The sequence below is a fragment of the Phalangium opilio genome, unplaced genomic scaffold, assembly GCF_054372755.1.
Source record: "Phalangium opilio isolate 3A_F unplaced genomic scaffold, DU_Popi_V2 ptg000070l_1, whole genome shotgun sequence".
Classification (NCBI taxonomy): Eukaryota; Metazoa; Arthropoda; class Arachnida; order Opiliones; family Phalangiidae; genus Phalangium; species Phalangium opilio.
The window spans coordinates 11,394,582-11,416,972 of NW_028324182.1; the positions used below are offsets into that span (position 1 = coordinate 11,394,582).

General features: G+C 36.9%; 3 protein-coding genes across 4 annotated transcripts in view; 1 reads left to right on the top strand and 2 right to left on the bottom strand.

Moving 5' to 3' along the window:
• LOC149661629 (uncharacterized) overlaps positions 1 to 22,391 on the top strand; it is a 161,886-nt gene that overhangs the window by 10,740 nt on the left and 128,755 nt on the right. For both annotated transcript variants that reach the window (XM_089843128.1, XM_089843129.1), the window contains exon 2: positions 20,344 to 20,997. In XM_089843128.1, the coding sequence (XP_089699254.1) occupies positions 20,934 to 20,997 (64 nt within the window). In that variant the 5' untranslated portion in view covers positions 20,344 to 20,933. The remainder of the gene's footprint in view (positions 1 to 20,343; positions 20,998 to 22,391) is intronic.
• LOC149661631 (uncharacterized) lies at positions 16,534 to 19,040 on the bottom strand. The gene is made up of 3 exons (XM_089843185.1): positions 17,718 to 19,040; positions 16,915 to 17,137; positions 16,534 to 16,849 (listed from the first exon to the last, which is right to left on the bottom strand). The coding sequence occupies exons 1-3, from the start codon at positions 17,963 to 17,965 to the stop codon at positions 16,595 to 16,597; spliced, it is 726 nt and encodes a 241-aa protein (XP_089699311.1). The 5' UTR covers positions 17,966 to 19,040; the 3' UTR covers positions 16,534 to 16,594.
• RpL40 (ribosomal protein L40) lies at positions 19,170 to 20,152 on the bottom strand. The gene is made up of 5 exons (XM_089843193.1): positions 20,075 to 20,152; positions 19,742 to 19,849; positions 19,578 to 19,664; positions 19,412 to 19,514; positions 19,170 to 19,345 (listed from the first exon to the last, which is right to left on the bottom strand). The coding sequence occupies exons 2-5, from the start codon at positions 19,842 to 19,844 to the stop codon at positions 19,252 to 19,254; spliced, it is 387 nt and encodes a 128-aa protein (XP_089699319.1). The 5' UTR covers positions 19,845 to 19,849; positions 20,075 to 20,152; the 3' UTR covers positions 19,170 to 19,251.

Here is a 22,391-nt window from a genome sequence, read left to right on the forward strand (position 1 = left end):
CGAAGAAGTCTTCGATAAAAGTGTTTGGCGGCCAAACAGAGGGCGGGGGGAGGGGAGGTTATGGCATGGTTCCGCTCTCTTCTGGAAGACTTGCCGCCGTTTTGAGATGATCCGTTGTTTTTAGATGAGCGTCTCTCTTTCTCTTTCATCTCTCTTCATCCTCCCCAACTCTTTGCCGAACGGTCCTTTGTAAAATAGATATCCCTGCTGGATAGAAAGTAGCCCCTTGAAAGCCGAATCTGTTTTCTATTTTGGTGGGAAAGCTCAACTATGGTACAAGCACGAACCTCTCGCGCCACTTGAAAGCCTTTTGCCCCTATCTTTAAGTCTGGAAAACTCCACGACTCCCTTTTCTAGAACCTACCCCTTCTTTTCATTCTTCTTCTCAACTCATCCACCCTTCTCGGAGGCTCGCGATCATTGATTTTAGGCAGCGATGACACCTTGATATGTCGTTCGTTTTAAGATCAAGTTGGTCCTATCCACTATTTTTACCGCCTTTTTTTATCTTCTAAGAAACTATCTATCCCCTATATTCGAACCGCGATTTATCTCTATCTGTTGAAATATCTTTATCTACCTCTGGAGAATTTGAAGATATTTTTTAAAATGGAGCACCACTCTTAAATTTGATAAAGAGTGGTGTGGAAATAATAATACCGCGTCTCTCTTTAAAACCGAATACGAATGTAAATCCCTTAAGCTTATTCGAAGGTGGAAAATCTTTTTATTCTAGAACCAATTTTAAAACCCTTCTAAACCAATTTCAAAGAGGCTTTTTTTACACCAGATAAATTGCTAAACAAAAATTTGTTAAGTACCGTCTAACGTGATGGAAAAAATAATAAAATTCTTTACGTTAAAACCCATTATTTTTTTTAAAAAAAAGGATTGGGAATGTAGAAAAGGGTTACGAAACTCGCATTAGCTCTCAAGGAAACGAGACTTACTTTATTGCAATGGAGAATGCGTTCAGCTTTTTGTTTAATAACTCATAAATTAACGCTAGCAAAAAATTGCCGAAACATTAACTCTGAAGAACACTTAAAGGCAATGTGAAGCAAAAATATTTATTTTGCTTATTTGATCCCACTTAAAGGAGTAGCGCTACTAAGAGTCCATAGATATTTTGCAAAGATAACATTGGATAGAAATTAATTTTAACGTTTCCTTTGGCATCTTCTCTACGATGTATTAAAAAGAAGAGCAACAGATTTAGTAGTAAGAATAGAAAAACGGAAGTTAATATTATTCCTTCCGCAAAGTTAGTTTCATTGATGAAAAACAAAATATGATTGATTGATCGTTAATGCGCAGCGTCATCTCTTCTAGACTCTCCTCCAAGCATACCTTATTTATAACGAAAATGTTTTTCTTTACCGCTCCATCTTCTGTAGATGATTTCCAGGGCCATTTTGGTCGCTACTCTCGCACTAGACCAATGGCTATTGTTTTATTTAGCCCTGACCCCTTCTCAGTCACCCTATTCCGGCGTAGAGTAGCGGTCTCTAACCCCTCCGGGTAGATGAGACAAAAAGTTTTCTATTTTCGGCCTCATCCTGAACACACACACTCTCTCTCTCTCCTCCTATTTATTCTCTTTGATCGAAAGAAGGGGAAACGGGGGAAGGGGATGAAGAAAAATCGCGACCAAATATTCGGTAATCAAGGAGAGCTAGGCTATCTTACGTATTGATCATTGTCATTGGTATTTTTCTCCTCTTGGAAACTCTTGTTCCTTTTTTCTTTTAGCGTTCTAACTACGCTCTCGGGCACCGCACCACTTCCGGATACATCGATTGGGCGCGTAATCACGTGAGTTATGACGAGATTCTGGTGATAACCATCAGGCTAGCCACACGATGAATAAAAGGAGAAGGGAGAGAGAAGTGACTGTTAGAGGCTGGAAGAGGATGGGAAACGGGGCAGAGAAAAATGTGCGTTGTCACGCTCCGTTCCGTTCCAGCGCCAATATTTTTCACCATCCTCGTCTTCCTTCTCTTTGCTTTCACCCTAGATACTGCATGGCAGTCTTTGAGAATTCTGCCCTCCAGCTTCGATAATAATTTTGACGAGTCGATCGCTTATGGCTCGCCGATTTCGCTCTTTCCTTCGTTTCTTCTTATTTTCATTTCATATCCTCATCATCTCAGACTTATGCCCTCTTACCCTTTCTCTTTGATAGATTTTTCTTTTTTTTTTCGCTCTGGGGTTGATTCGCGGTTGCTTTTTTTTCTTAACCACGTTCCCTTTTAATTTTTTCATTTTATTGTAATAACACCAGGGATTTCGTTTGTGGCGCACGTTTTTACCAATATGCAAAATTTGCATATATCTTTCAATCCCAAATTGCTCCATTTCTTTTAGTTTGCTTTTAAATAAAATTGAAATGTGTTTTTTTTTCTTCTAAAATTTCAATCGGTTTTCATTTCTGGTGTGTATTATCATGGGCTGGTACGTCACTTAGCAAAAATATCTTACTCTTTAATCAGTTTAATTTAATGATCACTTCTTTTGATAAGTAAGCGCTTTAATTGTTACGGATATGAGTTAATTAGGTCTTTCAGACTAATTACGGCTAAGTAAGGATTTTTTTTTTGGTTAAATTTTCATGTAGTAAAAATTACTGGCGTTTTTATAATTGTAATGTTTCTCAGTTCAAAACTTCAGACCTAAAGGTTGGTTATAGCTGGTGTCGAAAGGGTTCTCATTTTAGTTAAGCTCTTTAAGTCGTTTTTAAAAACAGTTGAAAGGCTAAGATACGACGGGAGCTCTCTTTTAGCTATAGAAACTTTCTTTCTTAATTAAAAGGAGGATTAAGCTTTAGAGAAAGTAAAGAAGACCAAGAGCATGCTTGGATGATGATGAGGGATGGAGAGAGATTGGAAGAGGAGAGGGTAGTAACGATTCTCGCAGACTGCAGTAACGAGCTAACTTTTTTCGATACTTTAAAGTATGCCTATTCAGCTTTAGAAATAAATTCAATCTATTCTTTTCACGAAGCTCGTTCATCTTTAATTGGTCCTTTTCTTTTCGTCTTCGAAAGGGATCATTAGAAAATCGGTTTTCAAAGATCAAAAGACTATGGAACTAAATTTACAAAATGAATCGATTTCTATATTTTTCTAAATTTCTATTGGTTCTAAATGATTTAGGACAACGTAACCTGTAATTTAGGTAGAATAGAATGTCTTTAATTTGACAATTAAGGTCACTCGAAATACGATAAATTCCAACCTCTACTTTCGACTTTTAATTTCCTCTCCAAACTGAAGTGTGATTGGATTAGTTTTCAAATGAGATTTAATCATTAAAATGTTTGCCCCTTTTACTGGAATTTAATTACGATCGATATTGATATCGGGAAAGATTAATCGGTCTGCTATAGATCGCGAGGCGTTGAAACTCTGTAATCCTTTAATAATTGGGAACACAATAGGCTTTTCTAAAACTACGGACGGAAATTGGAACATCCTCCCTGTTCAGTTTCGTGTTGTTTTATTATTTTCCCTTAGTCTTCCTCGCTTCCACTCCTGGGGGAAACTTTTGTTGATCTTATTCTTGGACAATCTTAGGCCTAACGACGCGATGGCGTGTGTTGCGTAGTTGGCTTGCCCAATCTCGGGTCTCAATCCAATTAAGGAACTCTCTTCATCTTACTCTTCTTCTAGTTTACTCTCAAAGAATCCTAGCTCCCTGTCTCTCTCTCTCTCTCTCTCTCCTCCGATAATCAAACAATCATTCAGTCCATTTCTTTTTGACGCCACTTTCCCCTTTGCCACCACCTTGCTGCGAATGACGTGATTTTCCTTCTGTATTGAGTAAATGGTCCTATTCAATTCCCCGGACGCGTGGCAGAACCGAACCAAAGCATCTTCTTTATTAAGTTGCCAAGGCCCAGATTCGTTTTATCCCTAAATCTGATATTTCCGGAGTAAATACTGACACCTAAGCCGTTCGCCTCTCTCCCAATTCTTATAGAATCCAGTGGAACTGTGTAAGAGGATCAATTCGTCAGTTGTCAGATTAAAGAAGGGGAAGTTATTTAAGCCTTATGTTTTCAATTATTTCAGATTAGTTGTTAATCAGTGTAAGATCAAAAATGTTCTTTGAAGAAAGTTATCTTTAGAGATTAATTTGTAAAAGTTTCATCTTGAAAGGTAAAGCAGTATCAGTTGAATTGTGACATGCAAAGTCTCTACACAAGAGGCTATGACACTGAATTCAGTCGCCAACGTTTTGAGTGAAGAAAATCAGTGAAAGTTAGCACTATATTTAACCTTCCTTTATATTGCGAATCCTTTTATACACACAAACCTCACATTCCTTCAAAAAGGTTGAAGAAAAAAAAAATCAAAATCGATCTTCATTGGTATTTCTCCCTGCACACATCTCTCTTTTTTTTTTCTTCTGACGTCCATGATGCGTTAACAATAAGCCGATCGGACCAAGCAAAAATATGTAGTAGGGGAGACTATAAAGGCCACCATACACTTCATTGATTCTCTCCGTTGCTCAATCTTTGCCCCATCCATGGAATGCGCTTATCCCGAAGTCCTGACAGTACTAAAGACTAAAAAAGACAGGGGGTATGTATTGGCTAACCCCAGTTCGACATAATTTGTCTACACGCCTCATATCGACCATCATATTGAAAAAGAATCCAGGGGGGAAAAATGTATTACGTGCGGTTCCTTCCTTAAGCTTCCTTCCTACTTTTAATGATGTATCAGATATGAATATATTTAATTATGAAATGAATATTCAAGTGATTTGAGAGCTGCAGATAACCATTGCTTATAAGTTATATTATACTAGATGATAAGGTGTGTTTGATTAAAACATTTTAAGGTCCATTTGGTAAGCGTTTCCTCTTAGCATTCAAATTCAATGACCACCCAATGTTAAATCTATTTTAAACTTTGATATCCCTGGCTCCGGTTGATACAGGTAAAATTACTTTTCACTGTTGAAGATTGGATAATTCACATGTTTTCTTTTATCTTTAAAACTACTACCTGCATCCCAAAGTATATTTTGCAATTATGAGCGGTAAATAATAATAGCTTTGTGTTTCAAAATACATTCTTCTAAATTTAGCTCGAATTCCTGTTAAATTTGAATAATTTCTAAGCTTGGTGATTAGTGTATTTAGCAATATTCCCGTTTGGCTAAAAATAGGGTATTCAAGAATTAATTAGGTCTCCCGCGGGTTTACAATTTTCTTTGTGTAATAGACCACTAGGCAAAGGATTCATTCCTCCCCCATCTCTCTAATGCAAATAATCGCGAAAGCCCGGATTTCCTTTAGTTTTACGAATATTCTAGCAGTAAACTTTAATGAAATCAAAGCTAAAAGCTTGTTAAATTGCACGGAATCTATTAAGGGATTTCCCCGTTTTAAACTCATCTCCTTAATTAAAGGTATAGCCACGAACGGATGTAAGGAGAACGATAGGGCAAAGGACGAACCATCCGCCTTCTCAGACTAATTAGGCTTCTTTTAATCGGATTTTTCCGTTTTTCCTCGCTAATTGCGACGACTCGTTTATTAACGAGTTGTTCGCCTCCGTCTTTCCGTTCCCCTTAGGCGGTATAATTATCAACAGCAGTACGCACTTCTTTACTATTTCGCGTCAGTTTCCAGCCTTCGTACTTCTTAAAATATTTTGTTGTTGTTAAGAATATTTATTTTCGACTTTCGCAAAGAAAACGTTAATTGGAGAAATGATCTTACTGAGCACCATACCTTCAACTATGGCATTTACAATTTTTCACGCTGAAGAATGATTTATTTTTAGATTAAATAATATTTTACTAAGTGATTATTGCGCAAAACAGAGTTAAAATAAGTGATCCAATGGGATTTTTTTCCGAGTCCCAGTTGCACAGTTTGTTTTGTGTATTTAGAAAGAGAGAGAGTCATTCCGTTTGAGTTGTTTTCAGTTCATGAAAGCTTTTTGGTCCCCCGTCTCTCAGTCTTTCAGTATTATCTTAACCTAAAAGGAAGAAATTGTTTGCTCTTTTAAAATCCCTTTAATATAGTTTTCTGTCTTAAGGGGATGTTTGGTTTCTTTTTTTCATTTTCTTTTGTTTGTTTCATGATGGCAGAAATCTCTAGAATAAAAAACAAATATATATGATTTCTGTGTGTATGTGTGTGTGGCTTTTGAAACGCGATTATGAAGAGAGTAGTTTTTGAACGATCAAGGAAGATGAAAAGTTAGGGTTAAGAAAAAATATATCTTTTCTCTCTCTCTTTGGTGATGTTGGAAAACAATGAAAATTGCGATTACATAAGGCGGATTCGATATGGCTTTTAAAAAGGAGGGCTTGATGAAAGAAATAAAGAAAGGTTTTGAAGGGGGTGCATGCTCGCAATCTGTCACTAAATGGGTGGAGACTTCTTTCTCTTTTTTTTTTATTTGGAAGAACTTTGCACGCGTATCCCACTTTCAGGAACCAGGAAACTTCCGATTTTTTTTCTTTGATTCCCCGACATTTCTTTCCCATCTTTTCTAGGACATTTTTTTTACTGTTCTTTAATAGAAAATAGTATATTTTTTTGGGGACATACAAAACCAACTGCCACCAAAGTTTTTTCTATATCTTATTTCTTCTTTTCTTTGAAAAATAGAAAATAATATACCTATAGTTTAAGGATGTCCCAAAGAAAAAAATTATATCTTTTTAAATTCCGAAGTAATGAAATGTGAAAGATTTCGTTATTTTTGATAACCTTAGTTTAATCAAATTCACTTCTTAAAATTTTAGAAAATGTGACATCAAAGAGGGGGAGTAGAGGGCTTAGCTGGAGTGTTCTCTCTTTGAAAATATTCCTCTAAGCTTCCGTTGTGCGCGCGCATCTTTCTCTGCTCTCTTATTGGTTGAAATGCAGTGAACCGAAATATTAGAAGGACAATGTAACAAATAAATAAAAAAGAAAGGCGAGAACTCCAAAAACGCCTTGTTAAAGTTGCTAACTTCAACTCCCCTTCTTTATACCCTCTTTGATGCCATAGATATTTCTGTTTTGCATGATGTTTACTAAGAGGAACTGACTTGAAAAATAAAATGCTCCATTGCGAAAGTATGTTCTGTAGATAAGGACATAAACTTTTCGTTCGTACATATCAAAAATCGGAAAGAAAATAAAAATTTAGTATTCCAATATCGTCTTCACAAAATTCTACTGGTCACAACACAAACCAATGAAACGTTTCCCTATACGATGTTTTTTTGAATACAGTAGTTTCCTAGTCCTCTCGAATTTAAAAAAAAATTCAGAGTAGAAAAAAAAATTTGAAGGATTTGTTGTATAAGTAAAAGCAGTATTTTTTTGTGAAAAAGGCGGTTACAGATGTGACTCGAAACTCAAACATGTCGGTAAGTTCCCTCCCTAAAAAACTTTTTCCTTCTTTCATTGTTTGATTTTTTGGTTAAAAAAAGGTCTACCGGCCCGAGAATTCTGAGAGTAAGAATGTCTTCACACTATATAAGAGTTGGTTCTTTTTTTCCTACGGCCTCTCCGGCTATGAAAGTCAGTCCACGATCGAAGCCTGAATAGAGTTACAACTACTATCTAGTGACACACTCTCTAACCAAGTCGACACTTTGATTCAATTCAGCCGAACTAAGAGAACGAATCGAGCGTGTAAAAAAACCAATTCTTATACTCCTTTGAATGTAGCAGCCGTAGAAGTGTTGGAAGAAATCCGAGGTGACCCCTGAACTCTGGCGGGATTTCGTTTTACAGGTATAAGAGGTCGAGGACCCTTTTTTTTTCTTCTCCTCTCCGCTCGAGAGCGCCTTCCTTCGCTTCGCTGCTTAAAAACAAATACGAAGGATTCCTGAGTCCAGGCGTGAGAGTCCCTTTTTTTTTGCTTCAGGTCCTAAGCCCGTAATATCGAGGGATTGACGGATCCGGCTCTGGGGTTAAATCTCTCTCGCTCTTTTTCTTTAAGAGATCTATATAGGAAAGACTCATCTTTCGGGACCTCCCGATCTCGGGATTGGCGCGCGAGCGACCCCTGGCATCTTTCTCTCACTCACTCCTCCTTCTCCATCTCGTTCATCATCCCACCTTCTTACAATCTTCCGTCTTGAGGAGATTTTTTCTTCTCTCTCTCTCTCTCTCTCTCCCTTTTACTGCTGGATATAAATCCCTAAAAATCCCCGCTTCCAAAAGAGAAATACATATAGAAACCAACAAAAGTATTCCGACCACCGAAATATGGACTAGTTCCCATCTGTTTTGTTTTGTTTATATATATCCTGTGTTGTTTTGTTTTTATGATCTATTCCTTTTCTACATACGTAAAAGGTTTTATGATTGGAGGGTATTTTTGGATCACTTGATACCATATACTTTGAAATATCGATACCTTCTCCATGTACTGAAAGTATGTCTCATAAAAATATTTGTTGTTTTATATCCCTGCATAGAGAAACATAACGAACGATGCTTGTTCGAATTTTTTACCGGATTTTATACTTCAAAACATTTATTTATTTTATTTATTTATTGGAATTGAGGGATAGGGTTGCTAAGCCAAATTGACTTATGTTTCTTCATTAATAACCCCCACCTATTTGTTTCTAATAAGCCTTTAATTTTAAATTGAAGAGAGAATTTGAACTAGATAGATTTTTTTAATTTAGTACCATGTAATATTTAAATAGTTTGTAGTTATATATTCATTAGTTTTGAACTTTACCTTTTTTATGAATAAATTAATAATTAAATGCGAACGGGACGTAATTGGACGTTGGTCCGGGCTCTCTAAGCGAGCAATATTCGTTCGTTTTAGTGGGTAAAAGTTTCCTTAGTACTCTCTTTTTTTCTTCCTGAGGGCATAGATCCTTCCTTATATACGTATTCCCTTCTCTCTCAGTTGGTCCTCTAGTCGTCTCAAAGATCGAGAGTGAAGAGGAAGATATTGGAAGGAACCCTTCTAAGTTCCTCATAATGGTAAAAAGGCGCGCAATTTCGGTTGGGGTCGCGACGAGGCTATGTTGGCACGAAATGGCCCCTAAAATGACGTGTCCGATCGTTCACCGCTCGCCTCGCGCGCGCCTACGACCAGACCCCTTCACGATAAGCGAGGTACCGTGGAACACGAGTCCCGCAACATCAATTACCTATTTTCCATCCCGCCTTCTCTCGGAGCTAGTCTTTCCCGGACTTCTATCATCTCTCCTCTTCCTCCACACGGTCTAGGAAACCAATAAAAATCTTTTAGGGAACGGGGTGGTATCGGTGTGATAAGTCCTTTTATTACATTGTCCTTTTTACTATCGATATTAGCCTCTTGGTTTATACCCGGATATTTATACCCTTTATTCACTTATATTATTTTATTTTGCATATGCAGTTTGGAGAAGCCGACAATTAGGGTGAAACTATCTAGTGTGTTTCTTAGCAGCGCCTGTTGAAATGTTTAACCCGCAATATAGTAATGTTTTGGGTGAAGCAACAATCCAGGGGTAACATACAGTTTTTATTTTAAAATTTTTGCTAAGTAAATAGAGACCATACAAAATTTTGCAATTAGGGAGCGAGGCAGGCTTAATATTGGTATGTAGGGTTCCATTTTGAGACACAGATTAGAAAGGAGCTCCTTCTATCTTCATAAATAAATACCCCTTTATTATTAGACTAAATTTAGGCCAGGACGTTTCTAGTTCACCCATATTTACTTATTTTATTTTTTTCCCCAATACATTTCTATTGATTTATTCATATTTTTCTTGACCTATTTTACGGAATTTATATCATTATAAATCGATTTATCTACTGACATGTACTTATTTCACCTTTATGGAGTATGTTCTCTTTTCAAATCAATGAAAACTATTGATTTTACTTCAAAACAGTAGTGGGCTCCATCTACACACCATCTACTCTCTACATTTTAAATCCAAAATGTTCCAAACCTCATGAATATTTAAATTAAATGTTAAATTAAAATTTGAGATTTTTCGTCTTTATGGAGAGACGATATGTAAATGAGATTTTGAGTTTATTATCGAAGCACCGTGCTTTAACCCTTTCGTCTCAAGGTTCAAAAATAATAATTAGAATGGCGAGGTTATTAATACCGTCAGCAGAAAAGTGTCTGTATTTTTAAAATTGGGCGTGGATCGTAAATATAAATCATTGTTGCCAAAATTCACTCCCTTTTACTAAACATAGACTGGTCAAACCCGGGAATGACCGCAACCCCATGAGACTATATTTAGACTGGGCTATGATAGATAAGATAGCTCTCAAATAATCATTATTTTTGTCACGATTCTTGGTGTAACTTTAGCTTTTAGTAAATTATTAAACCTAAAGGTCATTAAATGTTGGAGTTAGTTTAGACTCTAAGAGTTCTATTTTTCTTATTATACGGTACAAAGTTTTAAATTATATTCTAAGGCAAATTAAGCCATGAATTTATAAATTTCAACATGAATAATTACTAATTATTAATCCAGAAAACTTTAATGAAATAAATAATGGCTCTTTAATATATCTTGAAAGCTACAATAATCATGAATGAATTTAGTAAATTCTTTGTGAATTTATCATTTTTCCAAAACTTTGCTGTAACCAAGGTTAATCAATAGTTTCATACTGGCGAGCGAGACTTTGCATATTTCAGGTAAGCCTTTGTTCCTGACTTAGCTTGACTAGGTCTTTTACCCGCCCGCTAGGTTAATGATGTTTTACTAGAACATATTACTATTTAGTCTCACAAACTCTCTCCTCTCCTTTACAGAGCTTGTTATCGATTATATTTTTGGCTTAATTTTTTGATCGAAACAGCCATTATCTCTTCCATAAATCGTTTATTAACGATTATGGTTTTATATTTTCCACCGTAATTTAATCACTCTATCGTTATATTTCGTTGTTAGCGATCATTATCGTCTTCGTTTATAAATTATCTCTATTAAGAATGTCTATATTTGAAAGGTCAGGTACCGTTTATACGTAAGAATATCGCGTGATCGATTGTGAAAGGGGAAGTTCTCGAAGAAGGTTCGAAGTTTTTCTTTTTCTTATACATTTCTTTTTAATAATGCAAACGTTGAAGCCAATGTATAGAGAAGATCTAAGATGTTACGTTACATTCAGGTTACTGATGCGTTTTTATAAGGTCTGCCTCCAGAAGTAATGGTGATATAAGAGTAGTGGACTTAGATAATGGAGACAAAGAAAAGACGGTTAGACCTTTAAAGAGACGTGCACGAAGACTTATTGCTAATTATCTATCGGTTTTATCTAAATTCAATAGAAAGCGATAAAAATAATTATTGTAATTAAACGTAATGAATTGTTTGGTAAAATATTTACGTAGGTAATCGTGTCAGGAGTTTTAGTAACTTATAAGGCCCCGAACCAAAATATTTTCTCGGCAACTAGTACTTAAGTCTGTGGGTTAGCAGTGAATGGATTTCACAAATTTATATATTTTATATCAATATAATAACTTCTGCGTAGTTCGATTTTAGGTTTAGTCTTTATATAGGTTAATAAATAATTGACACAGTTACAATTTAACCTCTCGACATATAATAATGAACCTTTCAGGTTGTCCAAATCCAATTAATATTAGGACTTTAATTACCTTCTACATTATTCTCAACTGACTTCAAGGACATACCGTTTTGCATTTTCAGTCTGTCATTTCACCCTTCTGATTCTGACACCTTAAGCCTCCGCCTTCGCACGAAAGTTGCTAGGTCTAACTTTTCCCTCCCTTTAGGTTCTGGCCGATAATTTAAAGCTTGGCAATCATTTCATTTTCACGAGGGAAAATAATTAAACTTGTATAAGTTTCTCATTAACCTTGTGACTTTCACTCCTCCATAAACGACTTATGACTTACTATGAAAGAGTAGAGGCTATGATGATTTTTAGCCGGATTTAGATCATAAGGGACTGTTAAAAATTCACGCGTGATTAGAGAAGGTTAAGAAAGAAAGTATAGAGAAAAAAATATCGTTTCCGACCGGAACAGGAAGAGGAGGAACTTTGGAAAAGAAACGTGATATAGGGTCATGAATTTCAATGTTATCCTACACACAGTTAGTAATTAGGTTTCTAGGCGGGTCTATAATTGAACTCCCGCCCAAACCTTGAACTTTGTACTTTAGAAGTTGGTCACCTTTGACCTTTTTGGTCGTTAGATTGACCGGCTTAATATAAAATGCTTCCAAAAATAGAGAAACGAAAAGAGAAATCAGAAAGGAAAAAAATTAGGTAACTCCTTTTTCATATTCGACACTATACCGATTTTTATCTATTGATTCCAGGAATGTTTTTATTTATTCATAATACTTAAATGGATTTTTTATTATATTTATTTACTCGGTATAGACGATACCTTATAAATTTTTAGTATTTTTTTATTGTAGCAAGGGTTTACCTGGACTTGTAAATTCTTTATGGTTCTCTAAAGGCAAGCGCACACCTATCGTCATCGGACGGACCGCATGTATCGCACGCATCGGATTTTATTATTATTATCATTGTTTCAAATGAGAACGCGCTCATCTGTCCGCATCGTACGTATCGGATGTCGGCAATGCCGACGAGGATTCCCGATAGGGGCATACAATCCGTATGGTCCGTACGGAGCTAAGACAAAAATCGCTTTACGAATGCTCAGATTATGTGTTGATGAAACATAAAATGGCGCTCTTTTAAGATTAAGAAAATTTTCTAGGTTTACCACATTATTTCAAGTTGAAAGGTGTTTCCGGTTAGTAATTTAATCCGGGAAAAATCAGAAAAAATGCTTATTTTGCTAGAAAAAAAACACGCACAACTATAGCCACTATGTTAAGCCTAGTTTGAAATTTCGCGCATTTTGAAAATTCCTGAGTATTCCGCCGCGCATGCTCAATTGCTCATACGCACGTTCGGAAATCCGAATGCTCCGAATTTAGTGTGCGCAGTTGAAGAAAATTATCCGATGCGTGCGATCCGTGCGGTCCGTCCGATGACGTTAGGTGTGCGCTAGCCTTAACACCCAGATTCGAAATTTCGTTCTCATCAAAATTATTCACGGTTAATGATCAAGATTAATGGGATATTTATGTCGTTATTTAATTGTTTCGTACCCGCGATATACGGAAACGAACTCCATAAATTTAATTATGAATCATGCTTCATGTAGGATTAATGAATTTATGTAAGAAAAAGGTAAAGAATCACGACATGCAATAAATGCAATTACTCTCTTAATGCTGACAAAAACGTTAAGGGCACAGTAAAGTAAAACTAATTGTTCAGTCTAATCACTGAAAACTAACACGAAAACATTTTCACGGTAGAATAAAGCAAAATTAAGGCAACGCTTAGTTAGTTAAACTATTGTTTGGGTAAATACCGCGTCTATCCCGAACCTTGAAATTGAGATTGGGTCTTTGTTTACTTCATCGCTATTGTTTGAAGAAGGAAAATTAAGTTTCTCCCTCTAGCTACGCCCCTTCCACGTGACTCAATAATAACTCTTCGGAAAAATAAACACCATCGACGAATTATGAGTATACGCCGGTGACACTCGGTTGTCTTTCTCATAAAAATACCCAGTACTGGTGTCCGGTCCTAGACCTAATTCTAATAGAAACTACGCTTGGCAAAATGAAGTTCGATTTATTGGATTATGCTAAACAAACGTGAGACTCTCTCGCCGAGGTCAATTTTGTTTTGGAGAATAAACGACTCTCTTTATCAATCCCTTTTGCAATTCTTCATATTTTTTCCTTCCGAAAAGTAATTCAGATACGTGTTTATGGTAATCAGTCTTTCAAGGGAAACATGTATATATTCTTAGCAATAATCCTTCATTTTCTAGACAGATGTTCTCTATAATCTTATATTTCGTTTCCAGCAGAGTTTCGGGTGACTTTTAAGGTTTAGTTTTAGGTCATCTGGTTTAGGTAAGGTATTAATCTTACTTATCGTTCCCAATTTACGTGAAAATAGTGGATATAACGTAAAAATTATGTAACAACAAAAATCACGTGACAGTTGACTATTAAATGCAATTAAACCAAACGGGATATAACATAATTTAATAATAACAGGAATTACGTTAAACCCAAATGAACAAAACGGGATAAACGGTTTTTTTTTCTTCTAAAGTAAAGCAACTTCGACTTTTCCGACGTAGACTGAGCAGTTGAAACCATTACATGTCCATAACTATAATTATCAAACAAAATACGTGAAGTATTTTGTATATTTATATATATTTTACTCGAGGAATTAAGATCGACCGTGAAAATCCTTGAAAATAACTTGTGTAACTTACTTTGTTATGTGTTTCACCAAAGCCCTCAAGCGACTAGTTATTAACAAATGGCACGCTAAAGACTAATAATTGGTTTGACCACAGCACGTTATTATCTAAAAAGAAAAATGTAGCGCTAGTAATATTTAGCGTCTGATAAAGTTACAAGCGAAACTTGACCAAGCGCGAGATGCCGTTTATAGCTCGCCACTTTAAGCCGCCAAAATAGTTTTAATGAGTTTCATCGCGCGAATTGATTCATTTATGACTTTCGTCGAAATGAATATGTATTCTTAGAGTTGTCATTAATTATTAGGTCAATATTCAGAGGGTGTCTCAATAAATTCCTGACTTTAGCCTATGAGGAAATCATCTAAAATGAAAACTCTAATTAATGCACGTAAACAATTAATGTGAAAGCTATTGTAGAAGGTGGAGCTTTTTTCGCCTAATTTCCTTAAAAGTCAGTACAGGCCTAATGTTATTGACTTTATCAGTTTGTAGACAATTTTTTCTTTCATAAAATTTTATATCAATTCAGCACAAGTCTAGTAAATTTTCAAGTGTTGTTGTTATAACCTCGTGCGGTTGTTACAGCGTTTTCTTGGCTAAGGTAACAATCGATTGAGCGCGTTACAACTGGCACAAAGGAGCTCTCTCGACAATCTTTTATCCTGCGGGTGACAATTTTTCTTTTCAACACCTTTACGGGATTTTTAAATCAATCTCTATTATATATTTGTTTATTTATTTACCTATAGATACACCTCCTATAATAACTGAGTTGTCGTAATCCTTTCGTTCGCTGACAATTGTAATACAACATTTCACGCTTTACAAATCCATAGAAGGGCGATTCTTCTTACCATTATCTACAATCTGAAGCTTCATTCTTTCGTCGCTGAAATTTGAACTGGCAAACATAACCTTAATGGAAAGCACTCAACTCAAAGCGCTGTGTAAATAAAAATTAATCCAATAAGGGATTTCACCCTCTCTTTAATGACGTAACACAGTCATTCTAATCCCATTTTCTCTACATATACAAATGCAATACCGTCCTGGACAAGAAAATTTCGATATTTTCCATTTGCTAATTCTCCCTCGAAATAGACCTTTTAATGTATAGTAGACCTACGGAACATATTTAAATTTGCGTTGCACGTCATTCCGGTCATTTTCTCGTCGCGTGCATTGAGTGTAAATTCAAGGTTAGGAATGTCAAATGGGAGGAGTTTGATAAACTCCCATTTTCCGCCATTTTTGTTTATTTTGATGTTAATTATCTCGCGGCTATGGCTTCTCAAGGGGGGTTTTTAACATAGGACCGAATTGAGGTCGAGTTTCCTGTTGCCTCTTAGGGACTCGGACCCTGGCTTTTCACGGGAAAATTGAAAACGCTAGCCGTGAAAGATCAATAAAAATAGAGAATCTTATATGAAGAAGCTCTTCGCAGTTTATTTAAAAAATTCTACCTCTAGAAAAATATTTAAAACTCTGTGATCAATATCTTAGAATTCATCTGAATTGACGATCGTATCTTTTCAGCTACTTTTACTTAGTATGTTTTGAGAACTCCCTGGCAGTTCTTTAGTATAATTTTCCTTCTTGAAAATTAAGGGTTTTTAGAGTATGTTTTGGTGTGTTTCTGGGGTGTACGAAAATAAAAAGCAAGGTAGGGGTATACTCTCATATTGCAAATAGAAATGGCACGTCACGAACGGTAAACAAACTCTTATTTTTGTGTCGATTTCATTTAGCGGGAAAAGAAGGGGCGAGGGATTCTGTGGGAAGGGAAAAATTATGGCCGAAACGAACTCTATCTCTGACGTATTTCTATACTTAACGGTGTTATAATAAAATACACACACAAGGCGCTGTTAGAATCAATACGAAAACTCGCTTTTATTTTCGCGTATGCACCTTCTTTTTTTATCATGACATATATTTTACTATATATTTTTCTCTTTTACTTATATCGTACAATGCATAAACTAAAGTAAAAAGGAGGAAACGTTATTACAATAATTTACGGTATTTTTGGGTATTTTGAAAAACAGCTTATTTACAGGTGGACGGACATTTAAATTTTTGAAAAAATTTTAACGTTTAACGAGTTTTAAAATATTTTTATGTTTTATTTTATTTTGATTTTCTGGTAGACTATTTTATTTTGTACGCGTTCGCGAGTTACGCCGCGGGACATCGAACATTTAATGAAATCGCTCTTGGTTCGAGAGAGTCTTAAATACTGAAGTGACTGCACTGTCGCTGCTCGGACTCGAGGGTAATTGTCGATATGATCAGGAGGATAATTGGGATTCGATATCGCGATCTTCGTTAACCGAAGTCCTTTTATTTTCTTCCCCGGAGAAGAGCGGTTTCAATTTGCGCGGGACCGAATTCAACACTTGGGGTACCGAACTGTTACGGCGATAACTAAGTTGTTCTTGGGAGAGTATCAGTTGTCGCGATTTTAATTTGTTTAGCACTTTTTCCGCGCTCGTTTGGAGTAAATTATTATACGGATCTTCCTTTAAGGAAACGCTCGGCGATCGCTAGATAAGAATCCTTATTAGTTACTTAATTTTTTTGTTTGGGTTGGGTGGTTCAATTTGATTACCTCGTAATATAATGGCAATGTGCTCCTCTGTCGAGTGTATCTTCCATCACGAAGGGATTTGAGCGAGGGAGTCGAAGAGGAGAGAATGACCCCGGAAGAGTCTTGCTCGGGGTTGCTTTGAACTCTGTCCGGTTCGGGTTCGCTAACCACGACGTCGTCGAGCGTCGCGTTGACCGCTTCCTCTTCCAAGTCGCAAACGTATAAATCGCTGGTGGAACGAGACCTGCATGATTCCCAATAGAAAATAGCCATTTACAATGTTACGAAATTAACCGTATTGAAAGCCAAAAACCGTATCGTTTCGTACGGGTAAGTGGTATGTCGGAGAGTTTCTTTTTGGGCGGGAACTCGCATGCTAGTGCTCCATTTTTTTTTGTTATTTTCATTACTTTGGCTTGCAACTCGAAAACCCGTACAATCGAACACGCTTTTCTAATAATTTGCGAATGGCAGGGGAGAAGTCTTATTTAGCTAAAAGCCTAAAATACATGGAATATTGACTGCTATAGTTTATAAATACACGTAACTCAATTCATTTTATTAGTTATTGAATTTTATAGTTATTTTGACTATACATTAACTTATAGGTGATTCGTAACTTTTCAAACAGTAGCAGCTTCATTTATATGTATTGGAATTTTAACATTGAATTTCAATGCAATTTTTCGCAAACGACGACGCTTGGCGAAAAATGCCGTTTAGTATAGACTCTATTGTCAGAGATTCATAGAAACATACGAGAACCCGAAATTAAACCTAGGTCCAACTAAAAATAATGAAACCATATCCATGGTCAACGTTACCTCGTGATGACGTGAGTCCTGGCTCTGGTACTGCTCTTTTCGGGGTCGACACTACTATCGTCGGGAATATTGTCCAATTCCATGTCGGAATCGTGATTGTCCTCCTCATCGTCCAACAGAACCTCAACATCTTCCGCGTCACTCTCTCCGTGTCCTTCATCCTCTTCTTCTTCCAAATGTTGAATGTGGTCATTGTCATTAACGTCTCCTATCTCCGGGGTGCGCGAATCGGGTAATGTCACTACCATCGCCTAGGGTCACCATCCTCGTCGAGGTTCTCCATTCGAATAACGTCTCTCTTTGTCCCACTCGGCGGGGAACCTTTCAAACCCGCTGTTCAGAGGAATGCTCGCGGCCACCGGCTTCCGGTAATTTTTGGGTTAAACGCGTTAAACAGGGTGAGGTGACCGATCGTTAGTCCGGACTCGTTTACTGGCCGAAGCTTGAAGGCGACAACGCCGAATGGCTATCGTGGAACCCACTCTTCCACTGTCGCTATAGTCTCTCCGACGACGCGGATCGAATATTAAATTTTTTTCCAAAGTCCTTCCTTTTTCAAGGCTACCATAGGATTACCAAGTTTAGTATATTCGATCGGGCGTCTTCGTGTGTTTGAACGTCCCCGTTCCTCTATAATTTCAGTTCGCTCGGTACAGTCACTGCTTTATGATTCTTCCTTTTCCCCTCCAGGTTATGCTAATAACACCTGTCAGAGTACAGAAAGCTCCTACGGCTCTAGGCTACATTGAGAACGAGAAACACTAGATATTCCAGTAAGTGGGAAAATGAGGGAGAAGTAACCCTTATCGACCATTTTAACAGATCCTGTACGTTTTACGGCTCCATTTACCCAAGGGAGTCTTTAATTTTTTAATCTAAATGTTAAATTTAAGAATATAATTTTAAATTAGTCCTCGAATAAGAATTCCTAATTTTGCGTCGACACAAGAAGAAAAATTCAATTTTGAATTTCCCGCTTTGGCAAAAATCTCATAGATGGCGCCTAGTGCTTTAGCTGTGGAAAATTGACCTCGTGTTGTCACTTGTCAGCAGGCTGGGAAATAAGGATAATTTTTAAACTAGTCCTTTGGACCAGTGACCCCCTAGTGGCTGAAATCATTTACTGGTCTCCGGACTGGTCCCAGCCTTTGCTCTCCAATAGATTTGCAATTAATAAAAACTGGTCCCGAGGACCAGTAACCCCCACTTCTTGAATTTAAAAACTAGTCCAAGCAATTAATAAACTGGTTTTGGACCAGAGGAAGTGTGCTATTTCCCAGCCTGCTCGTGTTGTCACTTGTCAGCCATTTTTGTATTTTTTTCTTATTAGTTTCCATTAACTAAAATTAATTTTAATTAACCCATCAATTAAGTATTATTTAAGCCTAGCTATAATTTATTAACTAAAATAGGTGTAGTTTTAATTATGTATTTTCAAATAATAACAAAGACTTTTGATGTTAGCGGGAAATTTTATTTTTACAACCCAAATTTTGTCACCAAATACAAAGTAAGTTGTACATTTTATAACAATCTACTTCAGCTTCTTCTTTGGTCTCAAGTTGTTGGAGTGGCCACACTTCCGCTTGCGGCAGTTAGTTGCCTTTGGGTGCAAACGGGCATAACACCTGCAAATCAATGGATAATTTATAATTATCATGATTAAATAATTGTATCAGTTAATTTTTACTTACTTGCGGCAGATCATTTTGTCGCAGTTATATTTTTGGGCCAAAATTCTCAAACTAGGCTCAATAACACCACCTCTCAATCTCAAAACCAAGTGAAGGGTAGATTCTAGAATAATATTGATTAAGTTAATTATAATTCAACAATTTAATTAATGTTAGTCTCTCTAACCTTTCTGGATATTGTAATCAGAAAGAGTACGTCCATCTTCCAATTGTTTACCGGCAAAGATCAAACGTTGTTGATCCGGAGGGATGCCTATGAAATGAATTAATTAACATACATGATTTTAGTTTGGTTATGACTATGAGAGCAAAGTTTAATAGTTAATATACCTTCTTTATCTTGAATTTTAGCTTTAACATTCTCGATTGTATCAGAAGGTTCAACTTCTAGGGTAATGGTTTTACCAGTTAAGGTCTTTACGAAGATCTGCATCTTGGCTGTGAAAAAGAAATTTAACTTTTAATGAAATTCCTACCTAAGCCTTGGCTATTTAAGGCGGAATATCGAGTTCATTTTTATAAACCTTTATGATTTAAATTATATAGTCTAAAGTTATTTAAAAAAGTAGCCAGAGAAGTTCCCTCACTTATAATTTATTTAAAAAACTAATATCTATATTTAATATTAATTTAATGATCATAAAAATTGCTAAAAAAATTTACCAGTGCTCTTGCGGACACGCGGATGTAGAAAATGAGAGGGGGGTTGATGGGGAAGGGAACAAAATCTACGGGAGTTAAATATGTTAGATCAGGGGATGCGCTTGTAGCGCCATCTCTTCAATAGAGGTTTTGTTTATTCTTGTTAAATTTTAATAAATTTTATTGTTAAATTTATGGTTGAAAATATTTACTAGTATTTAAAAGTTTATTGAATTTAATATAAATGCGTTTATAATAATTTTATTAATTTTTATTTTTGGCACTTTCAGATTATGGAATATCGATTGGTGACGTCGGTTGTAAGCGGAGCTCGACCGCTAGAGGCGTCCGGTCGCGTTTCATTGGCTTTCGCGTTGCCGGCTTTCGCGAGGGAGAGTCGGAAGAAAATAATGTCGCCGACATTATTTCGGAAAGGCGAATGAATTTTTCTCGATAACGAAAAGGAAAATGTTCTGAGAAGGAGTTTTTCTCGAGTTTTACCGTTTCCGATAGTGATAAAATCGGTTTCTTCAATTCTAAATGCAGTGGACAAAGCGCGAATTAGGGACTACAGCGTATATTCTCTCGCGGTCGCTACAGTTTCGGTTCTACTAGGGAGAAGCCAGCTCGACGGGGCTTTTTCTGGTGCAAGGGAGCCGAAAGGGCTTTGCGGCTCGCGGACTACGCCTCCCCAAAGTCCGGCAAATGTGTACGGACATCGGTGACTCGCTCGCTCCACGGCGGATAACGATAAATTCTCAACGCCCGGTTTATCCCATCGAGATTAATTGCCCTTGATCATCGAAATTCGACGACACGCTGGATTTTGAGACACTGGAGAAGGAGCGGCGAACGTTTCGAATTTGGAACTCTAGATGAGATGATTTTGAAGAAATCATGCCAGCTGCTGGCTTTATTCTTATGTTTGTGGGCCTTCATTACAGGTAGGATTATCTTTTCAACCTCTTTATTATCCTCGGAAATCTCCTTTTAAGCCTTACCCCTTATTCAACCTTCCAAACGCTCTTTAACCCCATTTTCAGACCTCTCCTCTAACCGCCCCCGCCGTACCTTATTCCGGCTCCCCTAATCCTTAAGCCTACTTAGGTCTATTTTTGACCTATTTCTTTATAACTCGGTAGTATTTCGTATTGGTTCCATCGTATTTAACCGCAACTCAGTCGCATCATCACCTCATATGAAATGATTTTTTTCTTTCGATTTAAGCCTAAAAGGTGGTGGGAATAAGTTGCTATTTTCAAGGTGGTTTTTTCCACCAAAAACGATCGAAACTGTGGTTCTTACGTATTTTTAAATGGAAAAGCTCTCTCCGCTTGTCGCGGTAAACGCGCCGTGTACTGTCAAAAATTAGGCCTAGCTAGCTAGCTGCGGAACTGAGCCGCTGCGGCTCTGTAACTCTGATGTTGGCCCTCTTTGCCTGCCTTACCTCCTTTTCCTTCCTTCCTCTTCCAGACGATTCTCCTAAAAATCGATAGCTCCGCGAACATCGAAATGCCGCAGAAACTGAACTCCTTTTCTACAGATCCCAACCCCCGCAACCCCCACCCCGGTCCGAGCGTAAAGCCTCCTCGCTCCTTTCAAAAAAAAAAAATACAAGCGCGAAACAAACGGACTCCCCTTTCGCTACCGTAACCTCTATCAAGCAATTTACGTCGATAAAGGTTAAAACTAAGCATAATAACACCCCAAAAATAAATAGAACATCGAATAAAAAACTTATTTTAAACTAAAGTGGGATGGGAAGGGCGTTTTAAGGTCAGATGGAAGCCAATATCATATCAATATCTCTAGTTCAGTTGTAAATTGCTATAAAAATTGCGAGGCTTATTAAATTAAATGCCTGTAGGGAGCCAACACCAGGCAAGGGGGAAGAGATAGTCTGACGTCACACAGCCCCCCTCTGGTTGGCATTTTTGCGCGTAGAATACTGTTTCCAACCGTTAGGGGGGGATGAAACTCCAGTAAGAGATAGAAGGGTGTGACGTTTTAGGGTCAGAACTGTTAGCTCCCTATTAAATCGGATATTATGTTTGAACCCATAAAACGCAGGTTTACTTTAAAAATAATTAAATCTAAAAATTATCTGCAATCGGAAATTCTCTCTTAGAACATTTTTATGTCAGTAGCATCATGATCCATGTTTGGCACTGTATTTTTCATTTTTTTTGCTAGGCGAATTTTCATTCCCTTCTGCTGAAGTTTGGCCTCGACTGACCCGACGCGCTAACATTTTTTTCTTCTCTCTCTCTTCTTTTTCTTCTCAAGGTCTATTTAGCTTAGGTATACCTTTGATATGTGCCGGAGAAAGTTAAGGAAC

Bases quoted from the DNA above. Each gene is read 5' to 3' on its own strand.
- LOC149661631 (XM_089843185.1), bottom strand. From the start codon at position 17,965: ATGGTAGTGACATTACCCGATTCGCGCACCCCGGAGATAGGAGACGTT. The intron at 17,138-17,717 runs GTAACGTTGACC...GGAATCATGCAG, and splicing joins AGGACTCACGTCATCACGAG to GTCTCGTTCCACCAGCGATT. The intron at 16,850-16,914 runs GTAATCAAATTG...ATTCTTATCTAG, and splicing joins CATTGCCATTATATTACGAG to CGATCGCCGAGCGTTTCCTT.
- RpL40 (XM_089843193.1), bottom strand. From the start codon at position 19,844: ATGCAGATCTTCGTAAAGACCTTAACTGGTAAAACCATTACCCTAGAA. The intron at 19,515-19,577 runs GTTAGAGAGACT...ATATTATTCTAG, and splicing joins TGATTACAATATCCAGAAAG to AATCTACCCTTCACTTGGTT. The intron at 19,346-19,411 runs GTAAGTAAAAAT...ATTGATTTGCAG, and splicing joins GACAAAATGATCTGCCGCAA to GTGTTATGCCCGTTTGCACC.